General features: G+C 34.5%; 1 protein-coding gene across 2 annotated transcripts in view; it reads left to right on the plus strand.

Moving 5' to 3' along the window:
- The first annotated feature begins 557 nt into the window (after positions 1-557).
- The window catches only part of LOC111057861 (dystrobrevin beta), a 78,280-nt gene continuing 63,643 nt past the window's right edge, over positions 558-15,194 (plus strand). For both annotated transcript variants that reach the window (XM_022345328.2, XM_022345329.2), the window contains exons 1-6: positions 558-718; positions 940-1,136; positions 1,992-2,291; positions 7,854-8,005; positions 9,158-9,266; positions 11,691-11,857. In XM_022345328.2, the coding sequence (XP_022201020.1) occupies positions 986-1,136; positions 1,992-2,291; positions 7,854-8,005; positions 9,158-9,266; positions 11,691-11,857 (879 nt within the window). In that variant the 5' untranslated portion in view covers positions 558-718; positions 940-985. The remainder of the gene's footprint in view (positions 719-939; positions 1,137-1,991; positions 2,292-7,853; positions 8,006-9,157; positions 9,267-11,690; positions 11,858-15,194) is intronic.

Genomic DNA, 15,194 nt, shown 5'->3' on the forward strand with positions numbered 1-15,194 from the left:
TTATTCCTGAAAATAAAATAAAAAATGTATTAAGTTATGCTGAATTTATATTTTCCAGCTCATGATATTGGTACCTGATCTGATTTCCCAATAGTAAACCGTTCCTAAACTCGTTATGTCCAAATTACATTTCCAAAATCCATCAATCCAAACTATTTTTCTATTTTCTCACAAAACTCGTGTCACTTGATTTTCTATAGAAGTGTGGAAATTTATGTCATGAATAAACTCCTATGGATGTGTTGTCCAACGTTCAGAGAAATTATAATTCAGAGGACAAGTATAAACTATATCCATAGATTCATATCATTTCACATCTTTTCCGAAAAATAAAATTATTACGCATCTGAAACAAACTTTTAAAATTCGTAATCTTAAAATCTTTAAATTCGTATTTGCGCGCCTTTTTTGGAGAACGAAGCTTGGAACAAGGGATTCATAGAGCTACATATTTTGAAAGCAAATTATTCCTCCTGGAGCGCTGAGAGCTGCCTACGTCATGGATTAGCTATATATAGCTTGTTTACAACGTCGACAGAGTGGTGAATGGTTTGTTTACAAAGTCGTCCGAGTGGCTGTCTCCCGTACGTATATATTTATATCACGATCACGATCACGGACTCACGGTTAGTCTTAGTACCGTATTGGAATTGAAATGTGTTTGACTTTTTGAACTAGTTCCAAATGTATTCGATGGCAATTTTCTCGACAATTAAAGGTGAGTTAGGATGAAAAGAATGTTCATGTAACCGAATCAATGCATCTATTCCCATAAATTATATTGTATCAATTTTTTATATTGTATGTAGGTATTGTGATATGATTGTATTGATTTGCCCTAGACTGCAGTTACAAACACGCCCAGGTTATTGTTTCATGATATATTGTTATCTATAATATGGTTGAGATTCTAATTGATTTTAATTTCTAAACTTCCAGATTGAAACTAGTTTTGAAGATTAACAAGTTTGATAGCACATTCACAATGAGTGAGGAAATACCGAATCAAGGCTCGAGATTTGCCGAGCAAAGAATGCAATTGATGCAAGAGATGCGGTGCCAGAACTTTGACATGATTCGATTTGCTTCTTATAGAACTGCTTGTAAACTGAGATTCGTTCAGAAAAAGACAAATCGTAAGTATAATATTATTTTGGTTGTGAGCTGTGTTTACCGTTGTATTATCCTTGCATATAGGCTAACCGAAATTGATGTGTTAAACCTAAGCTCTACTTACATTACATTTATAGAAAAACACCCTTGTACTTGGTATTATCCAGTGGCAAGTAGTTGAGTTTTTTGTTCTTCCATTTATATGAAGTGAATAAGCCGACATTAATTAGCCTGCCGGTATATATTTGATCCGTAGGCTAAACCATTTACCACTAGAAACAGTTGTTTAAGTTCATTGGCCGCATTTAATCCGTAGGCTATACCATTTACCACTAGAAACTGTTGTCTAAGTTCATTGGGCGCATTTGAGATTTAAGAAATATAAATAGAATAGAATGAAATCAAAATAAAATACAGGTACTTGAATTACTCAACGACGATAATTAGTGATGCACTGGAATCATTTTGAATCTTCAAATCCCAAGTTTTTTATAGGCTAGGTTAAAGTAACCTAGGTACAACAGCTAAACAATAATGAAATAATTTATTTATTTTTTTATTATAACAAATATTGTTTATTGTTAGTTTTAATATCTCAGTAGTCATCCTTTTACATGATTCATAATATGTAACCCTCTTTCAATGTTTTCTTTAAAGTAGGAAATTTTGAGATTTCTTTCTTTATCGGTATTGTGGGATGATTGCCAACTTTTCAAATGCCGTAGGCCTAATCATAATAAATTACTAAGATAATATAATGAGAATTATACTTGCGAAGATTAAATTCATTAAGTTTGATTTAAGTTACATCCTTTTGAAATGGATTGTGAATGGAATGTGTTTTAATCTGACTGTTGGGTTGATTTCTTTGTTTTCAGTGAACTCTATAGACATTTGGAATGTGATCGAAGCATTTCGCGAGAATGGGCTGAATACACTGGAGCCTCAAACTGAGGTTAATGTTTCTAGGTTGGAAACTCTTGTTTCTAGTCTGTACCAGAACCTCAACAAGCGACTGCCACTCGCCCAGCAAGTGCATGTCGAGAGTCACTCTAGTCTCCTTCTCAACTGGTTGCTTTCCATTTACACATTAGAAACGATGGGAAGGATAAGGGTATTCTCTATAAAGGTGGCATTGGCCACTATGTGTGCCGGAAAACTGATGGACAAGCTCAGATGTAAGTCAACCAAAATCATCATCCTTATTAGCAAAGGAAAAGTTCAGCAAGTCCTGCATTCCAAAGAATTTCTGCTCTGCTGGGTTGAAAAAGAATACCATCGCTTTTATGGCAATGTTTATTATTTCTCTGCCCAGCAGATATTCATTGCAAATCTAGTCGAAAATTGACTATAGTAAGGTCCACGTTATAATGGCAGTGGATAAAGATAGAAGAACAGCGTTGCCGATTCTCTGTCTTAATTATATTTCTACACTGTCAAAAACAGATTTGGCATCGTTGCGGAGTCAGAAAAGGATAGTACTACCTGCTTTGTCGAATGATAGACAAGGATAGCAACATCAAAGTTTATGAAATACTGTCATTATAACGTGGACCTCACTTAGCTATTTCATTCATTATCAGAGCTATTGACAGTGAAGATTCTTGATACTGTGTGTTACTGAATTGATTAGGTTGTGCTCAAAATTGTTGGTCAAATTTGCCAATTCTCTACATGATCATTAAAATAATCATTCAAGTTTCAATGTTGATCGTCAACGAGCGGCATTATATTTTCTTCAATCGATTGAATAACAAAACTTAGGGCCAGTTGCACGTACGTCTGTTGAATATTGACATTTAACTGTGTCGCTAGTGTCAAGTGCTACCTGCAGACGAACCAGATCGAAAACTAACCTCAAAAATCAGAATCTAATTTTGAATGCTAATATCAGCTAGATACACTTCTCTATCTTATTAACGGATGAAATTCATTCATATATTTAGCTCATACTTTGAATTTTGTAGTTTTTTGCCAAAAACTAATTGTAAGACAGCTATCAGTAGGTACCTAATCGGCGTTAGTTGGATTTAATCCCCCGTGAATGGACTGTTGAAAGTATTTTACGTCGATTAGTTCAACCGGCGTTATTTTTCGATTTTTACCTTAGTGCAACCAAATTTTCTTCATTTCAGCCGTTTCTCCGTTAAAATGGTGCCAACTAATCAGAATTAAAAATTTTTTACGCCGGTTAGTTTAATCGGCGTTATCGCTTGAAATTTCTGTTTTGTACAACCAAAATGCTAATCTCGATTAAAGTATAGCATTTTATCGTGATTAACGTTAACCGACGTACGTGCAACTGGGGGTTAATGATTTATGCGTAATGAATTCATAAAATCTATTTTTTGCCATACAATAAATACTTATTCAAAACATAATAAAAGAAAATACATAATTTTATAATCAAAAGTATAAAATAAAATGAAAATCAGGCATGAATAATAATTTTTTTACTTCAACTTAGTCAACAAATAATATCATAGATATCTATAATTAGACCTACCGCAACCGTATTATTCATTGAAAGAACGAGAAACTTGGTTAGTCTCCATTTGTCACAACCAAATTAATAAGGGAATCATTCATAGATAGCAGAAATGCAGCTAATAACATTTTAAGGCTTCCTAAATCATAAGCAACCTTTCTTCAATAATTATCTGTTTTCCTTAGCCCCAAATTATTTAACAATGTGCCTGATCTGATTTAAAGAACTATTCAATAATTAAATTTTAAATTATATATTTTTTAATTAAAAAAAACTGATTTACAAACGGCTTATTAGTGTTCCACCTGAGATTATTGAGAGTTTATTCATTGTCATTGGTTGACATTATTTTCAATAGTAATAGCATAGAGATGCAATATCATAAGTAAATATCTCATGGTTAAGGGCGTCTATATCGCAATTTTCAATGTTAACTCAAGCCTATAGTCCATGTAGTTCTTTCCCGTGAAGCTGTGTGACGTTGGTAGTCTCTCATATTGTGCTGTTCATACACTCTCACCCCAACAAAACAGTAAAAATCGACAATAATCAGCTTGATAACAGTAAACGTTGCGACATAAACGCCCTATACCCTTTACCATGGGATGTCTACTTATGCTATTGCTTCTCTATGGTAATATTTATTTATGTACAAATGAAATTTCTATTGTTTTATTGTGTGAATGTAGCATCAAACATTCTTCACAATTACATACCTTATGCTAGTACTTGAATTAATATCTAGTGAATGGGCAGTATTTCTATTTTGACTAATTATTACACATTATGATTCTGTTTGATTGTTGAAGATATTTATTTTGTCTGAATTTGACTAATCTAAGCTTCAATTACTGTTTACAATCGCAAAAAATTGCATGATGCTAAGTGTACGGTAATTATTGTATTGTATGCGTTCTCTAGCTGCCCAATTCGTAAAAAAGCTGAGAAGGATGCAAGGAGTCTGGTGAGAGAGATGCGGGAGGAGTGATGGATGAGACTGGAAAATCTGGCCAGAGCGGGCGCTGTAAGGCTCTTAACATTGATTTGGGGAAAACAGTAACATGGAGAAACGGACAGACAACTAGGTCATTTTGAAATTGGCTAACTTAATAAAATTGTAAATAGTGAGGCTCCTTAGATTGATTAGTAGAAGAACAGCAAAAATCTTAGCTCATCAGTTGGTTTAAAGGGCATATCACCGAGCAGTAAGAAACCAAGAAAATCGGACCAGAAACAAATTTATATGGATCTTGATCACTTGATAATTGGTGACTGGTTGTTGAGAGATACTGGTAAGGTTATGGGTGGAATGATGAACGATAATAATTTTGAAACGAAAATCATACCATAAGGCAGAATTCAAGATGTTAGCCGTTCTCTCCAAGCAAAAAATCTGCTAAAAAAGTAATCATGAATGTGGGATCAAATAATGGATCATTAGCAAGGACACCAAATCGTGTTATGAGGCCACTCTGGTTGACACTAGCATATACAAAGAGATTTCCAAAGGCAGACTGGTATGTCGGCTCCATTCTCTATCGGGAGGACTGTGGGATCAGATTTATTGACGAAAAAAATAATAATATCTAGTGACTTGGCTGGCAGGCTCAGGTCTGGTGTCAGAATTTTCAGGTCGCAACTTCAGGGCCTCTGACGTGACCCAACGACTGCTTTTTAGACAGCCGGGACCGACGGTTTAACGTGTTCATTGATGAAACAAATAAGGCACTATATTCATGTGTGATCAGCTGAAAATAAATTTCATTGATAATGAAACGAAGCCACTTGAACTGGGGTAGATGAAATTTGAACAATGAAGGAACACACGTTTTGGCTAAATTATAAATGTTCTACAACTAAAGAAGAAGTCTCAAGGTGCAACTCCTTGAATGCGTGTCGACACGTGCCGTTTGAGACGCGCAGCTATAAGCAAGCTTGTTGAGACGAGCGCGGCTATAAGCAGGAAGCTCGCGTCGCATAGTTACAGCCGTGACGGCTGGACCACATAACCTATAAATTCATTAGATTCGATGATTCATTAGATATTTGCACCTTCAGGCAAAAGAATGGCAGTTTAGTCAATGCTAGAACAGCAGTCCTACAGCACTTATAAGAAAAACTACAAATTAGTGCAATACTGAGTTTTAAAATCTTGAAAGAAGCAAAAATAAATTAAATTTATAATAGAAAATGATTATCAAATATGAAAATTATGTTTATAAATGCACGATCCATAAAAAATAAGATAGAAATATTGGAATCCATACTACATTATGGGAGTTATGATATTGTCTGCATTGCGGAAACCTGGCTAAGTGATGAAAAAAAATTAAGATTGAACATTATGTTTATGTTTTTGAAGGGACGGATTCAAAGATCCAAAGGTTCAAAGAACCTCAGACGCCAACTGAAGCTTATTGTGTGTCCTAAAGTATGTTAGGCAAACCAACTTATGTATACTTTACAAAGTCCATAAGTTTCTTCTCTTTACTAACATCCTATTCCTCGCCTGGTTGCTTGCAGCCAAACAGAGCCCTTCTTCTAGCTCCAAGTCTTTCGCAATCCAGTATGATATGCTTGGCAGTCTCTACAGACTGATTACAAAGCCTACACATCTGGCTTTCATTTCTGAGTCCAATTGTGTGGAGATGTTTCCTGAAGTGGCCATGTCCAGTTATCAGGGCAATCAACTGCTTGACCTGGCCTCTACCCAGACTCACCAGCCAGCTGGTGAAGCGAGGGCTCGCGTCTGCCAGCAGCCTTTTGCCAAGTGCTTGACGAGAGTGACCTTGCCATTTCTGGTGATGTAAGTCCCTGGACCATCTACCTATTGTGTGGAAAGCAGTTGTTTTACTTATGCCACAGCCTGGCTCTGGGCCAAAGATTGAACATTACAGTATGTCAGCTAAATTTCACAGAAGGGAAAAAATCGGCGGTGGTGTCGCAATATTAAGCTCTGTTTTCAGCATAAATAAGTTGAGCTCTATAACCAGACAGAATAAGATTCCAATATGAATGTTGCGGAGTTTTAGTGTAGCGCATTGGGTTCAAGTTCATAGTAATGTGTATATATATGAGGTGTGTAAAACATAGTAATGTGTGTCTATAGGCTGCTTCATCGTGCATACTTCGATCACTTCATGGAATTACTGGAAGTTGCTGTTGACACAATAAAGAATACCTGAATTGTGATTTGCAGATTTTGATTTGCGGTGACCTGAACATTGACAATTTGGTGGATGATCTGGACAGGGAAAACTTGAATGATTAGTTGATGTTAAAAATCGTATTATTGCATTTAAGCATCATAAAAGAGTTGATACAAGAACCGATCGTCGTAGCCAATTCGATTACTTCATAACAGATATTCGGAAACAGTTTTACATTCTAAATATTTGTCACCACTCATTTCAGATCATTACATTATTGTTCTTAATCTTAATTAAGCAGTGTACATAGTGACAAATAAGACTGAACAGAGGAAATTTTCAAAGCCACACCAGGATTTGTTCAAGTTCTTGTTGTCAATTGAAAAATTAAATGCTGGTATTCATGTTGAGGATAGTTAAATTTTTATCAATTTTGACAACTGCTTTCCAAAAGCAATATACAGGAAAGATAATGAAAATTCACATGTTAAACGGGTCAAACATGAAATTCTTGATTCTCAGGAAGCACTAAAGGAACATACTTACTGGCATGCTAGAAATATGGGAACACTAGACTATAGAAAAGTATAGAAATGTCAAACAAAAATACTCTGTGCTACTAAATGACACAAAAGGACACTCCTATAAAATGAATATTGATAATGCAAAAAATAATTGCAAGGTATCCTGGTTAATTATCCAAAATTTAACATGTGGTGAAAACGTAAACAGTTGTATCATGAGCTTGAAAAGAAATGACGTACTCTTTACAAATCATTGATTGGGTAAACTTCAAGTATCAAGTAAGTTCTCTCAAACTAATCAACCAATGATCATTAATCAAATTAATTATCAACAACCGATCCTAGTCTTCTTCGTCTTAATAATGTGGTTTTAACAACACTTAGTACTAGTTGAATATTATTGTGACCACCGTTGAATGATGTCATCTTAAGTAATTGTTGAAAAACTGACGTCATTTTAGTGGTTGAATTTGTTTTGATTTTCGTGTAACAGACCGCCTGCCTTCTTACATTACCTATTGTGTTCTCTAGCAGAATTGAGTAGATTGGTTAGTGAATAGTTGGGTCCATTACTTTCAGATATGTTCTCACAACTGTGCGATGGGAATGGACATATGATAGCATGGAAGTTCTCTGAATATTTGAGAGAAGTCTTATGTTTACCAGCAGCTGTTTATGAATCGCCATCATTCAGTTACAGTGATCAACTTGCTACTGATATTTTCTCGGGGGTGAGTACATTACATTACATACATTATAATTCTTAACTTTATGAAGCACTTCTTCCACATTATAATATATCATTTCTTTGCTAGCATATTGCGTCAGCTAATAACTTTATGTAGAATAACTCAATTTATTCATTTTCTGAGTAGTTGTGGAGGTGATAGTTGCGGTAGTTATCCATATTGAATAAAAATACCAGATATTGTCAAATCAGAGATTTATTAAAAATCGAGATACAGGTCTGGGCTTTCGATTTTTACTCCATTATCAATCTGGTAAACTGTAAGAGATTGAGTTTATAGTTTATCAGAGTTTGATAATGGTGTAACAGTTGAAACCTGTATCTCGATTTTTAATAAATCTGTAGTTTGGCAATATCTAGTCTTTTTATTCAATATCAATTTTTTAGAATAATGTAATTGCTGTCCTGTATTATAAACTCTACATTGCCCATTTAAGGGTGCTTGCAAACAGAGTTCACAGTGTTAAGAGTTCACTGGCATAATTTGTACCTGCAAACGCTGTCTCACTAGAATTGCTGTCTTACTATTACCATGCATCTACTATCTGTTTTTTCCTTTAATCTGTAATATTATGTAAACCAACAGAACTCATTCCCCACACCCAGACTGTGTTTTTGTGGAAAATATTCACAATATTTTAATTGCAACTACAGATGTATTTTTTGTGAATAATAGATTTATCATTGTAAAAAAATTCACTGTTCACATTCATAACATTTTTTTTGTTAGACTTGATTGCAAAAATACTGACCTTTGTTGGCTGTATAATAATTCAAAGCACAGCTATTATGAAGGTATGTTTCGTAATAAACTTGATAATGTTTTTCAACATCAATCAGGATTTAAATCGGCAAGTTAGATTCAGGATATTACTGTTAAGGTCAATGAAAATTTGTTAGTTCGAAACTGTCCTATTGAGTTTTCAAAATGTGTTTATATCAAATGAAGTATTCGATTTGAATCTTGAAATAGGTATTTTTGTTTCAATCTTTTATTTTTATATAATATAACGTTTTGCTATTTTGAAGTAAATTTATATTTTCTCCAGTGATTTTATAGTCGCAGCTTTGTGTTATTCGTTTGGAATCAGTGGTATTTATTGATATTATGTTTATGTGATTATTTGATTTACAGAATGGGCGTGTTACTGTTAATGATTTCATGGATGTTATGATGTCCGATCCGGGACCTCATTGTCTAGTCTGGCTTCCACTACTCCATAGGCTCGCAAGTGTTGAAAACGGTAACTATTTGTTGTACAATTATTCTGTATCTACAATTTACAATTCAAATTAAACATTGTTGTTCTATAGTGAGGTCAACGTTATAATGACAGTGAAGCAAAATAGAACAGGGTTGCCGATTCTCTATAATTTGACTCCATTTTTCTTTAGACTGTACTAAAACACAGCCATCTATATTGGATAGCTGTAACTCAAACTATCCCATTAAATTTTTGATCTAATATTAGTTTCAATTTTCTTTGGTAAGCTAATAATCAATTCCAAATCAATTCCATTACAATTGCATTACGTTAAAAGAGAACAATTAATATGTATCACCATTTGTAACCAAGTTATAATTTTTTGTAAACATTGGGGGCTCCACCACTTCCCAGATGGGAAGGAGAGTTACAAAGGAGATACATAGCTGAAGATGGTAGAGCAGATATTTTAAAGAAATAAAAAGAAGAAATCATTCTAAGAAATACAAAATTTATTGGTTTACAATATTTTAAAAAGAAATAATTTGAAATGTATAAGTTTGAAGTTATATAATTTAGGCTATGAAGAAAAGGAAAACAGATTATTATCGAACAAGTCTCAATTATCTTATTTAAGAATGAGTTTCTATTTATTTCAATTTGATTAATTTTTGAAAACTATTTAGGTACAGTATTTAATATTTTGAGGATTCTCCTCTTGGTTTGAAATATCTACATTTTATTTATTTTTAAATTCCTATAAAAAGAAAAACAACATGACATTATAACTAATAAAATTATGAATAATTTTAATTGAGTACGATACCAATCCCCTTTATGATGACCATCTCGTCAGCTTGGCTGGAAGGTGAGGTCTAGAGGAAGGTCCAGGTCCTGGCCAGTCAGAGTCTTTGAGTGTTCGGAGGAGCGGCAGAAAAAAGACTGTCTCGAAAAAGTGGGAAAATCTAATATGAAAATGCCGGCTGGTGGGGAGACTGGAAAGTCCCACCACTCTGAAGCTCTGCGATTTTTCATTCAGTCAGCGCAATTTGGCTTTCTAGTGATCCTGATTTTACTATTGAAAATTAAAAAGGGAAATAAATTAAAAATTTGATGTGCTTGAGGAGCTGTCAAAACCCATGGTTTATGACACAACAATCTGAACTTCAAATCAACAGAAATTAAGTTTTACGGTAGGTATTCTACTTCAATTTCTCTTAAATGTAATAGCAAAATAGAATTCCTATTTATAATAAAATAATTTCAATTTCTAATTATAATAATTTCAATGGAAATAATTCTAAAATAACCTTTAAATATGTTATACTTACCGGTAACTGAAGCCTGTATGTGAGAACAGAGTTATCAACTTATAAAATGTCATTTCAGAAAATAATAATATTCTTGTTTTCCATACGGTAAAATCTAAATAAATTCAAAAAGACATTTTGAAAATGAAATGCGACTTTATGTCTACTCTAGAATTTTTTTATCAAAATAAAACATGGTGGATGACCTGGAGATTGCTTGTTTACGTCTGTAAAGTCACTGACATAAGTAAAAATAATATATTTCTGGCAAACTGACAACATTGCAAAGATAGAAAGGGATAGCGATATCTGCTTTATCAAAAAAATAGTAATAACATCATTATCAATCTTATAATGCAATTATAACGTGGACCTCACTATATAGTCTTGCTTCAAAAAGGGAATTCAATTTATTGAAAAGAATAACTATCTTGTAGAGAGTGGCTGCCTGTACATTAATCTTCTTGTTCACGATCATTTATAACCTTGAAAATCAAAAATTGATAGTGTAGACAGTTATTGTGAGAAGCGGAATCTTTGAAGAAATTTTGATAGTTACATAACTTCCTTTTGAAAATTTATCAAATGAACACTACACTTGTTTCATGGAGATATTCATAATACTTTTTTGCCCAGATGCAAAATTGTGATGCATGCAATTCTGTGGATATCAATGTTTGTGGCATAAGTTTGTGGAGAATTACAGTGACAGCACTTTCAATTCACCTGTTGTCCAGCACACTTTGAAAAGATGAAATCGTTTGAGCCTGCAATAGGTGCTCACTCAGACACTCAAACAAAATATATTGGAGTATAAAGCAATTATTATTATTATTGTAGGACTGATATTTGGGATTATTCTAATTTGTCAAGTAGAAATTTTATATATGTAGTCAAGAAAAACAGTTTATAAGTTCATTTGGAATGGTCCCCTGTAGCCTCACAAGCAGAAATTAGTAAGTAATAACTGATAGTATGTCTCAATTATTGGTAACATACAAATCATACTGTAATCAACGTTTTATTTTGTAACGAAAAAGGTTTCTATGGTTAGGAAGCATTGTTATAAGTGTTCGATCTTTCATTGCTGAACTGTCAAATCAATTTATGATAAACTTCCCATTTAATTTTCAAATAATTTGATGATTTTCAGTGACTCACGCAACTGTTTGCGATGCGTGTCTCAGAGAGAATTTTCAAGGATTCAGATATCGTTGTCAAAAGTGTCATAGCTTTCAAATGTGCCAGGACTGTTTTTGGCGAGGCAGAATAGCTGGAGGACATGCTGTAGACCATGACGTCAAGGAGTACACTAGTTATGTAAGTTCACTATAGTCACATTCACTTTGAAACTGTCAGCATGGGTTGAATGGGATGCATTTATGTTGACAAGGAATGCTGACAGTATAAAATGAATCATTATTTTCAATTAATTCTCAATCCTTTGTTTCCCTAAAGTACTAGGAATACCAAAATACTTATAAAATAGTTAGAACTAGTCTTGATTTGTATAATTCAAATTGATTCTGTTCTCAAGCACATATACAGAGTGTTTCAGAAGTAGTGTCGAACATTTCAGGGTATTGTTCCTGGATGATAGGAGACTACAAATGTCGTATTTCAAATTTTTGATGGAGAATTTCACGAAAACCGTTCACTTTACAGAAAATTCACAACAGACACAAAATAGCAAATTTTTTCAAGATTTCAAGCATACCTTATTCATCAAGACTGGTCAGAGAATACCAGAGAAATTAATTCTTTTTGTACTGCATGCATAACCACTTTTCACCATTTAAACATCAATATTAATTTTTTAATTCCAATTTGTAAGATGAAGCTTTGAAACTCGGTATGGCTCCATATGGCCATCCAGCTGATTTTACAATGTGTTTCAGATGATCTTGTTTGTTCATGGTCATGCATGCAGTACATGAATTAATTTCTCTGTTATTCTGTGAGCAGCTCAATGTATAAGGTATCCTTGAAATCTTGATATAATTTGCTTACTTTTTTGTCTCTTGTGAATTTTCTGTTAAGTGAACGGTTTTCGTGAAATTTGCTTTCAAAAATTTAAAATAGCCGCCATTTTAAAAAATCAATCGACATTTTTTTATTTTTTTTTCAAGTTGAGTCTTTATAGCATAAATATTCATGCCAAATTTCAGATCAATACAACATTACGTTCTTTAGATAAAAATTCCAAAGTGAAAGAAACAAAATGGCAGCTATAAGGATAACCGCTGAGTTTTGGACACTTGAAATACGACATTTGTAGTCTCCTATCATCCAGGAACAATACCATGAAATGTTCGACACTACTTCTGAAACACCCAATATATTAAATTTAGCCATCAAGTACTTGAACTCAGGAAAATAAATAGGAAGATGACTTAACCCAATCCAAACTATGATGTTATATCAAACCGATTTGTCACAAAAAGGGTTTTAGGTGGTAAATTGGAATAAGGAATATGAATGAAACATATAGGTAAAAACAAATCGGTATTATACTGCGATAGTATGTGATCCTCTGCTGGTCCCGTAGTCCTCACACTGTTGTCTTTCGATTAAATTATTTATAAGATGTAGGGCGTTGGCTTCACTTTCAATATATTTCAACTAGCACAAGTTATAGCGAAGTCAAATCATATACGAACGAATATATATGTACTATGTGTTGAGACGAATTTCCCTCGATTTATTATTCAAAACTTGAAGAAATTTAACGAACAGGAGTTGCTAATTATGGATCAAACCATCCAACGAAAAACAATGACCTTTCGACAATTAGGTCTGTTTTGCAACTGAGCTAAAACCTGGAGAGCAGCACTCTCATCGAGTGGTGGGAAGGCTTAAAAAAGGAGACGTGAGGAGAGTGAAAACGAAGCTACTATAATTATAAAAAGGATAACAGATAACAAAATCAAAATTCACCGCGGCAGCCTGCCGGCACTATGTAGCAGGAGGAGGAAAAACTACAACGAAACTGGCCTGAACACGGATATTAAGCTATCCTTTTCACTTGGGTCGCTCAGTCAGCGGTTAGACACCGAAGCGGTAACATGTAGAGAGTGTTTAATAGTATTTCAGCAATAGTATACATAGTTATAGTAGTGTCGTTTAGTGTAGTTTAGTGTCGTTCTATATATTCAATAGAACAATAGATTTGCTTACGCTAGAAAAATAGAGCCGGCGGTGAGTGGAAGTAGTACGCGTGTGCGCGCTCGCGTCCGTGCGTTCGCGTCGCCTGCCGCGGTCGGTCACCTCGCGAAAAACGAACTGGCGAAAAAGAACTGCTGAGCCGTCGTAATAATTATAATATCAACCAGAATGAATGGAAAGGAAAGGAAACTAGTTAAGCCTTTGACTTTCTTAGTTCCAGAATTTGAAGAAGTTGAAGATAGCTGCAATTCATCACCACCACCAACAATCACCATGAATGAAGGAGATTCATCTCCAGTAAAATTCATTCAACCAGACCAGCTTAAAACTCCTGTAGAGCAAATACTGTATAATGCATGGAAAGAAGCTGATAATAGGATGCGGGCAGCAGAAAGAAAAAACAAAATGATTGAGAAGAAACTAGAAGAACTTCAAATTAAGCTGTGTCAGTTGGAGAGCTGTAACGTCAACTCTGTCCCTGCATCTTCCAACAATTTGAAAGTTGTTAAGAGTAGTAATTCTGATCAACATCAATCAACTCCAATGAGGAAAAATCAACTCAAGAGTGAAAAATCTGCTTCAGCTAAAAATACATCGCCTAGTACAGATTACTGCACAGATGAGGAGGAATTCGCCAAGGAGACGGAATGGGTGGGAGTGAAAAATGGGAGATCTAAGAAGAGGAAGCTGAATACTTCGCTTCCCCCTCCATCAGAAGGAAAAACAACCAATAAGGGTGAGTCATTACAGCAACACAAAGTCAAAAAGAGTCCTCCATTACCACCAGTAATAGTGGATGGCATTAAATCATACAATAACTTCCATGAAAAGTTAGTTAAGCTACTGCCAAGTCGTAATTTCAGTGTGAAACTACTTGGAGTAGACAGTTTCAAAATTAACTTAGTAAATGAGGAGGATTATAGATTGCTCACAAAGGAGTTGAATAAAGAGAAGTTTACTTGGCATTCTTATGAGAACAAGCAATCAAGGCCAATCAGAGTTATGGCTAAGAAGCTACGTCACTCATGTGAAGCAGAGAATATTGTGGAGGACCTCAAAGATAAAGAGTTCAAAATTCTGAACGCAAGCATAAAGCTTAAATGTAGAACTAAAGAGCCCCTAGATATGTTCATGCTTGAGTTTGAAGCAGGAGAAGATGTAAATAAAATTTACAAAATCACCAACATGATGGGATGCAAGGTAGAAATAGAGGCAATGAAGAAATCAAAGCTCATTGCTCAATGCAAAAGATGCCAAGCTTATGGACACACCCAAAAATATTGCTTTAAAGAGTTTCGTTGTGTCAAATGTGCTGGTAAACACAGCTCGAAGGATTGCACAAAGGCAGCTGGAGAAAAGCCGAAATGTATTCATTGTGGTGAAAATCATCCAGCAAGCTATCGTGGGTGCAGTGTTGCTGTCGAACTGCAGAAGATGCGAAGCAAAAGTATGAAGCCCCATTCAGGACCAATCAAGCAAGTGGATTCGCGCA

This window comes from Nilaparvata lugens, chromosome X (assembly GCF_014356525.2).
Source record: "Nilaparvata lugens isolate BPH chromosome X, ASM1435652v1, whole genome shotgun sequence".
Classification (NCBI taxonomy): domain Eukaryota; kingdom Metazoa; phylum Arthropoda; class Insecta; order Hemiptera; family Delphacidae; genus Nilaparvata; species Nilaparvata lugens.